The following is a 15,110-nucleotide window of genomic DNA, read 5'->3' as shown; positions in this document are numbered from 1 at the left end:
GGTTTTCTTATGACGTCAGTTGGCTGTGTTTGTGTGCGAAATTAAGGCGAAATCCGATAGGAAATCGAGCAATTTCAGTTTTTAATGGACAGAAATCTTGTACCAGAATAATTTCAGGCATTTACAGGCCTTTTTACATTTTCTTGAAGCTAAATATACTGTATAAATCGTTGTCTGAGATAACACCGAAAACAATTTCCCATGAGAACTCGAGAAAATAAGTTTCAAAGTTCAGGGAAATTGTGCAATCACTGGTAAAATGTCATCATCAGTTTCATTTCAGCAGCACTTTCAAGTGTTTCATTTGAACTTCAAAATTTGTTTTCGACATTTTTAGAAGATGTTTAAAACAGTCCGATAGAAGTTTGTAATACAGAGTAAATAATCTCGGTACAAAGTTTTTGTCCACTTGTTATTCGAACTTCTGATGGAGTCCTTCTTTAATCTGAATTTCATTCAGTTGAGACATTCCAACTTCAGTTCGCCATCATGGTTACTATTCAACCATGCGGGTGTAGAGTTATATTAACCCTACTTGCTTTTCAATGGCATTTCTTCACCTTTCTCATCGTTTGTTGAACTTTCGGAGTTTATTCCAAAATCCTTGGCTGTGAACCAGCCCAAGACACAGCCAGCGTACACTATAGGACTCTTGTAACCAGTAGCTGCAGCCTGGCGAGCGGCCTCTATTCTGCGCATGGCTGATAAGTACTGACCGCTGGTCTGGGATCGCTGTCCCGTCTTGCAGTACAAAGCAAAGTCCTCGCAGTTACTACCCACTATATTGAACTGCCCAAATCCTTCCCGCAATGCCAGGCGCGCGCGTTCAAGCACAGTTTCCAGCTCTTCACTGTGTCTAGTTGTGCATGTCCCACGCGGATTTCCGCTGAATTCTTCCTCAGTGGCGCCGTATTTATACAAGTACCAGTCTGAGCTTTCAGGTCCAAGGAACTCTTGAAAATCGCTTTCTACGATCTCCGAACTTTCCATCCGTCCTGTTTCAAGAGGAGTTTGAAAATGCACCACTTTGCTATCACCCATGTAGATACCTGTTACAAAGAACGAGAGGTCTATAGTGAAAAAACAATGGATTTATTTCTTGGGTACTTGCATCGATCGATAAAAGCATCTGCATGGTGACTTAGATTTCGAGTTAACCGGTAGTTAGCTATCTGGCTATTCTAAGAGTTTTGCAGGAGTTGGGAAGGGGGGGGGGGGGGGGGAAGGTGTGTGATCAAGTTTCATGAAAGACTTTTAACAAAATTTACGCCTCAGATATGCTTTGAGCTACCGATAAAAATGTTTTTTTTTTTCGTAAACTCAAGCACCTTTTAGTTACTTCCCACGCGTCACACAGTAATTTTTGCCCTCATCTTGAGTCACGCGTAAACTCTTTGCCACCCTCTTCTAAAATAGGTTGCGAGGTTTTGAAGTTTGGCAGTAACTGTTTGAAGAATTTAACTGAAGACTGTGAAGTCCCGAGGTGCGACAGGAGACATCCTTAAATTCTTTGAAGCAATTTAAAGTTGAATACATTAGTAAGTCACATAGCTTCATATGGGTTAGTGTCCTGTATAACTTTTCCAGTGTCCGCGCTAGTTTGGTTACCGCTCTACATCACTATCTGGCAGCTTTCTTGAAGTCACATCAAACTCATTGTAATCAAAATTGCTCAAAAGTACTTGTTGTGTTAATATCCTACTTTACTTTTGTAACACGGCTAAAGGATAGCACATAAAGTTTCAGCAAGCAAATTAAATCAATTTTTGAACTGCCAGACATTTTTCCGTTGAAACACATCTAAAGGAGGACCACGCAGAGTTTTTTTTGTTGTTACTTCATTTTCTGTAATTAAAGTGGAAAAAATATCAAATACCCATACTGCCAACGCGAAGCAATTTTGACTATCCAAGTGTATGGCGGCTCTGATTACTGTATTCAATTTGTATGTTAAATGACAAACGTTAACGTCAGTATTACGTTTAGAGGTTGGAAAATGGAAACACTGCCTACCATGATGTGTATAGCTCAAGGAACGAAGGACGTAGATATGATCCCCAGTGCTGGGATACGTGGAGACTTTTTCAGCCTGTTTCATGGTCAATTGAAGCTTTAAAACGAAATATCTTCTGCTCTCAGTACTGCTGCAGTCGTATCGCCACCTGCGAAATGGATGCTGTGGTCTGGCGCCGAGCCAACTGGCAAACCGCAGTCCCACCTGTATCTCATACCACAGGGACACCCAGCAACTGACGCATTATACATTGACCGTGTTTTGCTTTTCAAAAAGTTTTATAATTACGATTTTCTCATTCTGTAAGTCTTCAGGGTAAGCCTTTTCTGATTATGCTATTTCTTATTGTTAACGATGGACGAATAACTACCTGGTATCTAGTTCTATGGAATCTTTTCATTAAACCGTCAGTACAGTAATATTTATGTTTGTATATGTGCAGGTGAATTTTCAAATCTACATTAGCTAAAGACTGGCAATTAAATAGTGTTTCAAGGAAATAAAAAATATAGCCATCAAGGATACTGGTTTTCACATCCCGCCGCGAACAGGTTTAAGAGCTGTACGTTTGGATAAGCATACCAGGAAGAAAAAAAAGAAAAGCGTTCTTTTTAAAACTTGAAGTAGATCTGATCTTAGCGGTTTGCAAAACTTTGCGGCCTGTGATTCTGCCTAAAATATAGTTTTAGCATCGAGCAGTACGTTTAGTGTTGTTGGCGTCTTTTTCATTTTTACCTACTTTAAATTAGTGTTGAATAAATGAACTGTTCGATAACTGTCGTAGAACCAACATGCGACATAAACAGCCTCATACGCGTACCAATATTGTATTACTTTTTTATACCAATAAACGTTTTAATAAAATAGTTCCAACGTAATCAGTCAAACTCTCAAGCTTTTTGTTCAGTTGTTGACAAAATGTTTGATATCTCCTTTCCAGAAAATTAGTGTGTAAGTAAAAGTCGACGATGGAACAATCATAAACCAGCATGAAAATTTAAAATACGATGTGGGAAAATTTTAAGTTCATTTTCAGTAATTCTTCTCCTCGATTGAAGAGAGCTTTTGCGTAATATTTACATGTATCGGCGAAGTTCTCACCTCATAAAACACTGACCTCCCCATCAAACCGGCGAAAATACGCGGAAGTAAAGAGTAATTACGTTGTAAAGACATAAATGATCATAGTAATTATATACACAACTTAAACAGCTGTGAAAACAGAGCCAGTAGATTTCAAGCATGAACGGGAGTCGAACCCATCATGACTTCTGCGAATACCAGTTCAGTGTTTCACCAACCGAGCTATATGTCGGATGTGATCGGTTGCTTATTCTTCCCAAGTAATTTTCAAGGTGTCTATTAAACCCAGGAAAAAAACACACGACGGTGACGAATACATGCAAGCAAATATTGTAACCAAACAATTGTCATACTTCACTGGCGGCCGAGGTGGAGAAATAAGATTTCTTGCTGAAACCATTTGAAAGCAACATGGCGCTTCCTCGAGCCATTGCAGTGTTCCTCGCATTTTTCAACGTGATCGGACTTCCTGGAAATTTACTGGTAATAGTAACGATCGGCTTGGAAAGAAGATTTCACGTCATGCAGTATATTCTGCTCGCCAGCATCGCAGTGTCAGACTTTCTTTGTTTAATCCTCACAAACTCGTTCCGCATAGCAAACATATCACAAGAAAAGTGGTTATACGGTCAAACAATGTGCTTTCTCAATCCATTCTTTTTGCGATATTTCTACCTTAACACCGTTCTTCATCTGATAGCCGTGTCGTATGAGCGATACAAGGCCATAGTTAGATCGCCTTTGACCTACGATGGTTCAATTAGCAAGTCAAGAGTTGTGTTGATAGTTGTCATCTGGAAAATCCCGATTCCGTTTTCCTTCGGTCCGCTCCTCGGTTGGGCAAAGTACGTTTACAATTCAGAGTTATTCTATTGTGAGCAAGGATGGGAAGTGCAGAGCGATAATATCGCTCGGAACATACTCTTGTTTGCTCTAATCACTTTTTTTGTGCCCTTTCTTTAAATTGTGTTTCTAAACTGGTCTGTTTTCAACAAGGCAAAAATTCTTCAGGGAAATACCATTCGAGTGCGAGTGGGAACTCATGGACATGACAGTGCTGAGGGCCAATGGCAAAGGAGAACTAAGAGCACGATTTACAGGAAGGCAGCCGTCGATGTGAGCATTATCATTGGGGCTTTTGTTCTATGTTATGTTCCTGGTTGGATTACTGTTTTCTGTCGTCAGTACTTGAAAAGTAGGCAAGTCCCAGCCGAGGTAGTACTGGTTACTTCTAGTGTTTTCTTTGTCAGTTCGCTGTGTAATCCGATCATCTATTCCATACGTAAAAGAAAATTCGTACCGGGGTTCAGACTGTGTTAAGGCGGGCTGGAATCTGCAGAGGTTCTCACAGGTTAGACAAAACTATCAAAACGATTGGTATGAATAACTTAACATTGGTTCCAGTCAGAGAGCAGTATGCTTTATTAACACCATCATCATCATAGACAAACCCGCCACTGAACAACAGGATGGAACACAGCTTAGAGCAAATATTCACAGACGCTGCTCATGCATAAAACGCTAGTCGATGTAGGCGTCGAGAACATTCTTCAATTTTCACTGATTTTAAAACCAACGAAACCAAACTTTACAAGTTAAAGTTTGTCAGGTGAAAAACTTTATTTTCCGAAGTTTCCTAAGTTCAAAGTAAAGTGCGCGGGCGTAATGGTTGGTGCGCATGCCCTGGACTCCGGATGTAGATGTCTGGTTTCAAGCCCAGGTCGTAATAACTGTGTCATGTCCTCGGACAAGAAAATCAGGGCCCAGTTGTTCAAAGGGTGGATAATACTATCCATTGAACAAATACCCATCCAGTTCACGAAACCAATTGCACTAACCACTAGGTAGTGTGTTATCCAGTGATACACGTGTCATCCACCCTTTGAACAACTGGGGCCTGGGACCCGTTTCTCGAAAGCCCCGGAAACGTTTCGGGCTCGTAAAGCCATTTTTATATAATCTGTATGTAAAAACGGAGAAGTGTATACGCCTGAAACTTCTTGTTTGAAGGGAACCTCTGTTCATATTAAGAATATGTGAACTGACAAAACAGCTCTGTAATCATAAGGTTTAAGATTTTGCTACGGCTTTGCGGGTGCGAGAACATTTCGGGACTTTCGAGAAACGGGTCCCTGGTGTACGAACTTTCTACTGGTAAATCAAGAGCTGTGGATATAGACATAAATATAAGCCCAAAGACGTCTATTCGAATTATTTATTGCAAGGATGTTTGCATTTATATTTGGAGGAGGGTTGAGTTAAGTGAGTTCCTATTCGCGGGATTTTATGGAACTCTTATTCTATTATACGAGACGCTTGTAGAGTTTTGACCTTGGAAAGGGCATATAACAGGAACTAGGTATTAAGGAGGCAAACGTTCGTTTTAACTGCTATCAATGCAGAGTAAAGAAATGAAAACAACAGTTTTTTTTTTCAGAAATGTTTGTGTTTACTTATACCATTCATCCCAGGCAAAGTCCTCTTTATCAAGATTTCCTAGAAATGGAAAGATGCCACTATTGTTATCACCAGAAATTGAATATTTATCTAGGAGTTTTAAACGCGGATCGCTCTTTCTTCCACATCACATGTCTTCATTCACTGAAACAACTACTGTTTACGAAAATACACTGTTGAAGTCTCGGATGTCCGAGATCAACCTCGCCGGTAGATATTTTATTTAGTCAGACCGGCTGATGTCTTTGCTGTCCATGTCAAAAAGCATTGTAAGTTACCTCAAAAAGCATATGAAATGATGTTTTCTCAGCTTAAGACACTTCAATAAAGCTCCGACAAGTCCGAATTTCAAGATTTTACCAATAGTATTTGCAGGGAGAGGGAGTTGGGGTGAAGGTTTAACATATGAAGCTCAACACGCAAGAAAATACCTCCGTTTAGGGCTTAATTTTAGGAGTTCTTATTCTTAAAACTAATTTGACGTTCAATTCACATCCAGAAAATTGCCACTAACTTTGCAGAAAATAGAAATCGTTTGGCTTTGAATATACAGTCGAAGTTTTAAGACAATGAACATTAGGTCGAAAGTAAAAGTAACATTTCATATGCAATGTATATAAAGTTATGTTCCTGTGAAGGAAAAAAGAAGTTCTACTTCATATAGAAACCGCAATCTTTGCACCTTTGCCATAACTTTGTTTGGTCTTAAGCACGCTGATCATTTCTCCCATCTTACGGTATAAGTGGAAGACATGGTCGAGTTTTTTGTACACTATAAAATATTCCACTGCAATTTTCACAAATAGCAAAATTCAGATTTAACCTTTGCCTTGAAGGTAAGCTTAGCTGTCTTTAGTATTATCGAGTCCTGGGGTTTCTTCATACCTAATACTGATATGATGCTTAGTTCTGCGGGTGACATACAAGCCATAAAGCCATTGATTATACGGCTTACTATAGCATTCCTCAATACTTTCACCTCTGAACATCATAAAAATGCAGGATACGTCCGTACGCTTTCTCTGCATGTAGAAATAAATAAACAATTCTCTGAAACATCTGTAAATGCTTTCACCGCAAAGCTGCATTTTTTTTAATTTAGTATAGATGTGAAGGGTTTTTTTTTTTTTTTTTGCTTCGTAACTCAATCCTGTTCCCACTATATTGGAGTAACACATTTGTTTAACATACGATGGTCTCCTCGATGATAAAAACAGTACTTTTTGTCAATGTCTTGTCGATGCTCTTCACTTAAAATTGACAGATTCTCTTCCAGAAGCTAAGCTGGCCTCGCTGTCTTAAATAGTACCCAAGAACTTTACGAATGAAGCCCTTTGCCGCATCAACCGCCGCTTCAGGAGCTAGACCGCTGTTCTAAATAGACACTGGGCTTTCGGCAGTTGGTGGTTTCTTAGGAGGTTTGTACATGTAAAACGCCGGTTGATTATACATCCGGGCATTTTGTTGTTCAGCGGGCTCCACTCCAGGTTCTCGCATCTGACCCTCGCCGTTTTTACTGGGTTTAAATGAGCCCGTATAGCGATGATTCCAGCGGTACAGTAAAAACACAGAGATGAACACGACTGCCATGGCGGCTAGAACTATTACAATAATGACCCAAGCTGACACACCTTTAGGCCTCGGTGTCGGTTTCTGTTGTTTCGCGGTTTCCGGAGGTAGCTGGGTCTCAGGTATTTTTGGCGGAGCACGTGATGGGGTGGTTGTTGGAGATGCCGTGGTTGTCTGTGTATCTTAAAAAATGAGCAAAAACACTATAAACGGTTAGACACTTACAAAGTTATAGCTACAATCCTGTAAAACTATCATTTGATAAGCTTAAGGCTTTATAACAGATTATGAGCTCGAGATTTCTGGGAGGCGATAGTTGATGAGGCCGAAGGTCGAATCAACTATCACCTCTTAGAAATCGAGAGAGGAATAATCGAATTGTTTTAGTAGAATTCTTACTAAAATTTACTTCAAATAACGGTTTAATTTCCCATTATTTCTTGACGTATTATTAAACTTTGCGCCTGAAAAAGATCGCTCGGACTGAATTGTCATTTAAAATTGAAAATATGTCCGCGTGCGCATTAGCTTTTTCAATAATTTCAACTTTTTCAAAAGTCAAAAAACCGTAAATGTCTTTCGTTTAGACTGCTCTGGAATTTAATTATCCATTTGCATCAAAATTTTCCTCCAACACTTTGGAAAAACCAAAAACGTCGCCATTTCCTAGACGACCTCCAGCCACTGCACATTAATGGCTGATAGTGTTCAATGGCTCAGCCAATCAGATTACAGCATTTACATTAGTGTACTAGTAGAATTCTACTAAATCAAAAATAGCCCGTTTCCGAGTTGCTTTAAGCCTCTCTATGAAAGCGAAGCTTGGTGCGCAACCATTCGTATGAAAATGAGTTTAATTTGCATGCGAATGAAATCTCTTTTTTATGTGAAAGGATGGGCACCAAAACTCGCTTTGAGAAAGAGACCACAGTTATTTACGAAAACGTCTTTTTACAGACCCCTGAAATACTAGTCTCTCGTAAGATCGATCCCTCTCCTTTTTCTTCTGCACAGTGCGTTAAGGACAAGATACAGCCGAACGTATCCTTACCGATGCCTCTATAATAAGGACACCTCTTTATTACAGACATTTGGTCCCAAAGAAACCAGGATTCTTATAATTTCTACCAATGTATTACGGACACCTCCGTAGTACGGCACTGGCACTTTCCTGTCCGTATTAAAGACGTTCCACCTGGCCCGGGTTGTTTGAAAGGAAGGTGGCTAACGCCATCCAATGGATAAATTACTACCTAGTGGATAGCGTGGTTTGTTTTATGAACACCTTCCACTGAATAGAGATTTATCTCGTGGATACCGTCATAAACCTTTCCAACAACGGGGTCTGGACTTTAATCAATTAGAAAACAAGTTTCAACAGAATATAATGATTGCGTATTTCTTCCTACGGATCAAGGCCCTATGATGCCACAATACTCTGCACGCAGTGCAGTCCTATGTGGCAGCCAATACAATGATACCTTGCTCTGAATACTTCGCACGTACTCCGGACCTATAATGGTACATAACAGTACTCACTGGTGGTAGGAGGGAGTGTTGATGGATTACAATTGTCTGAGTCATCCTCACTGGGTGAGCATCCTGACCCCCCGGCCTCGCATTTTTCCTTAGCCTGACCAAAAAGCACATTGTAGGGGGTAATGTCCATCACTCCAGTGTGAGAAAAACCGTCTTTGTTTTGTAACGCGTTCTCTAAGACATTGAATCCTTCAAATCGAAGCTTTTGGAGAAAGCCTTTAAATGACAACCTTTTGGCTTTTGCGAAGCGTAGATCCATTGAAGGACCTCCTCCAAAGTAAATCAAATTCGACTGGTTGTTGAGGTTGAGTGTTGTAAACATAGAAAAATTTGCATTGTAAGTCCCAGATTTCCCTAAGTCGATCATGGCGGTCAAACGTCGTTTCCTTCGGCGGATTTCCACGTGATGCCAGCAGCTGTCCGACAGAATATTTTCCTTACTGTGCACGACAACAGGACCTACATTTGAGAGATTCAAAATAAATGACAAAGTGTGATCTTTCAGGAAATTAGAATTCAATCATTTTGATCATTATCAACAGAGAATTGAATGAAAAAAAAAAATTGAAAGTGAATTGAATGTCCTTCCAAGAAAACTTTCTCTGAAAAGTTACTCTTGTCACCATTTTACATCTTAGGGGATAGTCGGCAACTCCTAATATATCAACCAATTCTCACAACTTTCATTAAAATGGCTCACAAGTACAGACAAGCACAGACATTTGTAACGCTTTAAACTTAGTTGTTTTTATAGTGTTAAAGAAAGAGCTCAACACAGATTTTCATCAGATCTGCAGAAAGTACACTTAGTCGAATACTTCACTACAACGCCTGTACGGCAAACGTACAAAGCATAAAGCATATTTGAGGTGTAAATAAACCATTGTTGTTGTTGTTGCCCGGGGTGAGCACCTCTTACTCTCCTTCCCAATACCGGCCCTCTTTTGTCCCCCCCCCCCCCCCCCTTTCTGTGCGCAGTGCATAGCCAAATGACTCAGTTATGTTCTAGTCTCTTTATTTCTTACCACCACCTTTGTACGGCAAACGTACGAAGCATACAGTGTATTTGAGATGCAACTACACTATTGCTGTTGCTGTATTATTATCTAGGGGGGGGGGTCATCTCTTGTCCTTTTCCCCAACACCCCTCTATTGTCTCCCCTTTCTGCTCATAGTACATAGCTACATTATCTACTCTCTTTATTGCTTACCATCGCCAAAATCTGCTTGCACTCGTAGACTTCCATTAACAAGTTCCACAAGTAAGTGGTCTTTATCTCGCCCCATGTAAAAGAAAACGCCATCTTTAGCTTCTGTTAAAAACCGGAACTCCAGTGCATTTCTTTCTGTTGACCTCAGAGGATTGTCACTGTCCAGGTTGTATGACATATATGCACCATTACCATCCATAAAGACAACTGTGGAACCTGTCAAAGATTGTAAAAATGTTATTGCAATATCAGCTTGTTTCCCCGCACCTTCCGCGACCTTCCGTCTGCTTATGCAGGTGGAATTGACTATGGTCAGGTTCAGTTATTCAAGCCTCTGACAACAATACGCCGGAGAAATTTGAAGACGCAGCTTTACTACGGTTAGGCTTACCGTCCACACTAAAGCTTCACGAAAACGGAGCTTTTCGAAAACGCTCTTCAAACCGAAGGAATTTGAAAATGCCGGCTTTTCGTTTTAGCGTGGACGGAAAACATTTTGTAACGGAGCTTTTCGAATACGATGACGACATGATAATCATGTGATTTCCCTGAACGAGTTTTCCTCAAACACAAATCCAAAATGACCGGTGATTGTTGCGTTTTCAAATTTGCTCTGGGGTAGAGTGGACGGGAAACATTTGATACGTTTTTAGAGTGAAAACGCCGTTTTGAAATTTCCGCGGCGTAGTGTGGACAGGGCTTAAGGCTTAAGCGTTAAGAAAGGTTAATTATATTAATAATTTATATAAATGTATGCTATCACTTTAGTTCATTCATGCCTCTGTGGTTACCATAACAACAAAAAATTTAGGCGGGAAAATAGACTTTGCTATTCACATGTCCTTACGTTTTGCACAGCTTCTTCCTTCGTACTCAGTCTCCCTACAGTCGCACTCGGAATCCCTTATCATGTCGATACACCGGCCGTCATTGGCGCATCTCTCAGGCCGCTTTTCACAGTCTCCTTTACAGGTATTCGTGGCTTTCTTTGAACGCCGAAGTCTTGCTCTTTCTAAACGACCGTTCGGAGCTCGATTGAATCTTATGTCGCCAATACAGCCTTTAAAGACAGCGGGGTCTTTCCTAAATTAAAGTGAATGGATTTGTTAGTCAAGCTTAAGGGAACTGTAAGTTAAACTGGAAGTTGACTTGATTGCAAGGGTTTTGTAACAGAATAATAGAGCGAGTGCATTGTCACGCAATAAAATATAAAATCAAAAACCATTCAATGGATAAAGTCAAGAAATTGTGATATTATAGACGATAAATGAAGTTGACAGTTCTCCAAGTTTCAGATGTGTGCGTTGTCCCAAAGTTGAGATATTCGTCGAAGTGTTCCGAGCCTAGTACCTCCTTAGTCCTCCATTATGGCGGCCGGAAAATAGTGTAAACATCTGAAACTTACTTTGGCTATCTAGACAACTGATTATCTGAACCGAACCAAAAGCATTTACACAAGCACTTTTCCTAATACGTTAACTCCTAAAATGGCTAAAAGTCACGAGTTAAGTGTATATTTTTCGACAAACGTGATCTTAGCTCAATGTCACACACCGCCATAACTCCGAAATTGAAAATGCGTTGGTTTCCAAGCTCTTTAGTTCTGGATTTGAGAATTTGATGAGGTCACGTGAACACATTCTATAATTAATCTTACTTTGAATTAAAAATAACAAAACACTGACATCGCAATCATTCATTTATGATCTTTTAACAAATGAAAGTTTTATAACGTTCAAATCTGCAACTGAAAGATGACAGGAAAATACTACATAAACTATACAGTTACCTGATTTACTCTGCAAAGTTGCCTTTCTGTGGAAAACAGCAAGTCGACTTACGCCGTAGCTCAATGGCGTATTCGTATTTCAGTGCATTGTTTCTCAAACCACTCGAATCTTAAATGATTTAGCTAGCAAGAAAACTGCTTGTGAGTTTGCTCAACTTGTGAGCTAACCTTGTTCGAGAGCACTCCAAAACTCATCTGTCACAAATAAGTGCACTGACGCATTCATGATTTGCGAATAAACCCGTTAACTAGTGTTTTGCAATAACAGCTAACAGAATGAGAATAAATGTCTGTACTTACTCGTAAACATTGAAGAAAATCGCTGGATAAGACCATCCCTGGTTAATTAGAGGAATTCCACCGACATACAGGGCGGCATTGTCGAGAGATTCAGCATATCGAGTAAGTACTATCGGCCTTGCATTGTATATTGTGTCTTCAGTGTCTATGGACAACTTTATTTCTTCCTCAGACAACTCGATATTAACCTTATGCCACTTTGAGTCAGCAAAGTCGTGTCGAATGACTCGTTTTTCAATCTCGTTCATTCCTTGTACCTTTGCACGGAATCGAGCTTTTCCATTCATGAGAAACAAATCCATAAACTGGCTTTCTCTATTGTCGTCTTGGTAAAAGATCATGGCAGGTTTTTTCGATTTAGTCTGGAAGAAGAACTGTAGTGTTGCATTCAGACGCCAGTTCCATGGTTCATATTCAGCGTAAGAATCAAGCTGGCCGTAAAATTCTAATCCAGCACTCTCGGTTCCCGCCGCTTGAATCACCGATGATACAAGTGAGCTCACCACAATCAGAAAGAAAGCGTATTTTACTGACATAGTGTGCCAAGCCAAGACTGCAAAACAAAATGTCTGTTCCTGTATGATGTTTAGGAGAATATAGCGGAAGTCTGTTTACAGTCTGTTTGTTGAAAAGCGGCGAAACGTACATCGCGTTTTATTAGCGGACACAAACAAAGTGATTCGCCGGTTCACATCAACTTTCAACCGCATGTCCACTATCAGTAATTGCAATAACTTCATTGGCGGACTTGAACTTTGCCCTTATCGCGTGGAATAACACACATTCGAGAAGCTGAATAAAATAATAAGACCTCTCCAAAGAGGGAAACGTCACGGGTATCAGTTTTAAGCCGTTTTGACGTTATTAAAAGCTCTAAACCTGCTACTTCCAAAACGTGCGGACGAAGAAGCGTCCCTGCACAATGTGAACTAGCTACATTTCACCTGCAGACTGTCGTATTAAAGTCTCATTATTGTGGCCTATTCGTCGACTTTTAAGACATAAGCAATGCTCGATTAGAATGTAATTTTCTCTTAAGCCATTCACAATCCAGTTTTGTTTTTTTGATATCTTTGAAACGTCTGTCATTATCACAGTGCATAAAGGCTTGGCGTTAAAACTAGTTATTTCCATGTTCATCATTTTCTATTATTCCTGTAACAATAGCCGTAGAAATTTAAAGTTACTCTCCATTCACCTCGCTGAGATTTCAGTTTTGGCGTTTAATTGTTTACAAATAAGCAGCAATTTTCTGTTCATTTTGCGCGTCGTTCCATTAAAAATTTACAACTCAATCATACGTGATGGTTATTTTAGAACCTTTCTTGTTATAAATTGCAAAATCCGCTTTCGGCCCACGGGTGACTCAAAAACATTTCTCCGTAGATCACCTTTAGTCAGTTAAATGTATACCTGAAAATCTATCTAAAACGGGCTTGCGGTCAAAGAAAAAGCGGTTAAGACCGCCCATTAAATAATTATTCATATTCGGCCTTCTGTTTCTCTTTAAAAGGTGTTCGTATTAAAATGAATATGAATATTCTCACGCGAGAGTCAATGTTAGTAATTTTGCGGTGGAATTTGTTTTATTTATATTTTAACCCATGGTAATGAGGGTTGTTAGTCATTTCAAGTAATGATAAAGTTGCTTTTCTTTTTACATGAGATAAATATCGATGCTTTGACTTAATGAACTGAAAAGAGAATGCGATACATTTTTAAATAATAAAGGTATTTGAGTTGCAGTTTGTATGCGCAAAAGCGACAAAACCATCAAAAATTGACGCAAGCAGCACAATTTTTGAAATTCCACATTGCGTTTAAGATCGTCCAGTTTTGTATGTTTTCCGGTTGGTTATCAGTTTGTAAACCACTTGATTTGAAATCTACTGTAACATGGTTTATGCCACACAAACACTACTAACAAGTTTTACATCAGTATGACTTGATTTCTTTTTAATTTTTTTTGGCAAATTTTGAGTCTGACAGGCTGGTAAACCAAATTGGTACGTATTTCACAAAAATACACCTGTTTTTTTACGTTTACTGTTTTATTTACTATTTCACTTGAACTTGTGGTTACGCTATTCACTTGCCGCTTCAGCCATTTTAAGCTTTAAAACTGACTTCAGATTTCTCGATTCCCAAGTCGTTACGAGTAACGGAGGACAAATAAATACTCATTGCAGCGTGAGGCGGACGTTTCCTCGTTTAACTTTGGCCTGGCCTGACGCCTTGTCAGACACACATTATGCTGAAATGAGCTACACTGTTCTTCATTCAAGAACAGAAAAGTTCATTCACTCAAGAAACTTTGACCTAATCAGAGTTAATGAATTATACATAATGCATTCTCTGCGAAACCATTGATAGCGTTTTTTTCTACTAGCTAGTCAATACTACAAAGAGGCCATGAATTTAACCCACCCGTTGGAAAAAAGTTGAAAGTCAAGAGACCTATTGATGTTTATTTCCAAGAGTAATTCTCACTCTAATTTCCTCTGACAATATTAGTTTTGCATCAATGATTATCTATGTATTTTCTGCCTTTTTCTTCCATATCTCCATATCTAGTGGAATCTTCTAATAAGAGCCTCATCTTTAGCAAGCATAATCACGTTGATAATTTTACAACTCTGGCCTTGCTTGCAAAGTTTTGCGCCAGTCCTTTCAAAGTGTGTTCTTCCCTGTTTAAATGAGTCCAGGTGCATGTGCAGTACAACATACAAGACTTTCGAAATTTTTTCAAGTTCCCAGAAAATTATGAACGTTCGCGAGCGCTTTTGCGGTTGGGTACAAAATTTTCCGGGGAGATGTTCGTCGGAAAATTTTGAAAAGAACCACTAAGATTTCATTCATTCATTCATTCTGTTTATTTGCCTTTGTACTTAATATACAGTATTTATAAAGGGTTATCAAGATCCTGTTCTGTGGGTGTGGTTTGAAATGTTTTTCACCCCTAAGATGTACCGATTCTAAAACAAAATATCGACTGACACTGACTTTTTTCGGCTCAATACCCTGAAAGGTAAGAGAAAACCCCTGCTGGTAGACCTTTTGAGGCTGAACATCTCAAGAGTTACAAAATCCGCTTTTTTAACCACTAAAAGGTGCGCCGAGTACCCCCGTCCTTTTTATATGGGACTCC

At 39.5% G+C, this 15,110-nt stretch overlaps 2 protein-coding genes and 1 pseudogene across 2 annotated transcripts; 1 reads left to right on the top strand and 2 right to left on the bottom strand.

The window, feature by feature from the left end:
* Nucleotides 1–64: 64 nt before the first annotated feature.
* On the bottom strand, nucleotides 65–2,183 carry LOC110051958 (uncharacterized). The gene is made up of 2 exons (XM_020758072.2): nucleotides 2,014–2,183; nucleotides 65–1,049 (listed from the first exon to the last, which is right to left on the bottom strand). The coding sequence occupies exons 1-2, from the start codon at nucleotides 2,096–2,098 to the stop codon at nucleotides 532–534; spliced, it is 603 nt and encodes a 200-aa protein (XP_020613731.1). The 5' UTR covers nucleotides 2,099–2,183; the 3' UTR covers nucleotides 65–531.
* Nucleotides 2,184–3,508: 1,325 nt separating this feature from the next.
* Nucleotides 3,509–4,542, top strand: LOC149097730 (histamine H2 receptor-like; annotated as a pseudogene).
* A 979-nt stretch (nucleotides 4,543–5,521) lies between these two features.
* Nucleotides 5,522–12,618, bottom strand: LOC110051955 (neurexin 1-like). Its single transcript, XM_020758069.2, has 5 exons — nucleotides 11,963–12,618; nucleotides 10,721–10,956; nucleotides 9,874–10,089; nucleotides 8,663–9,121; nucleotides 5,522–7,305 (listed from the first exon to the last, which is right to left on the bottom strand). The coding sequence occupies exons 1-5, from the start codon at nucleotides 12,496–12,498 to the stop codon at nucleotides 6,929–6,931; spliced, it is 1,824 nt and encodes a 607-aa protein (XP_020613728.1). The 5' UTR covers nucleotides 12,499–12,618; the 3' UTR covers nucleotides 5,522–6,928.
* Nucleotides 12,619–15,110: the final 2,492 nt, after the last annotated feature.

The sequence above is a fragment of the Orbicella faveolata genome, unplaced genomic scaffold (genome assembly GCF_042242905.1).
Source record: "Orbicella faveolata isolate gen_17 unplaced genomic scaffold, um_ofav_v1 contig_47, whole genome shotgun sequence".
NCBI lineage: Eukaryota > Metazoa > Cnidaria > Anthozoa > Scleractinia > Merulinidae > Orbicella > Orbicella faveolata.
Note: the sequence above shows the minus strand (reverse complement) of the source record. Positions and strands in the feature narration are given on the sequence as shown.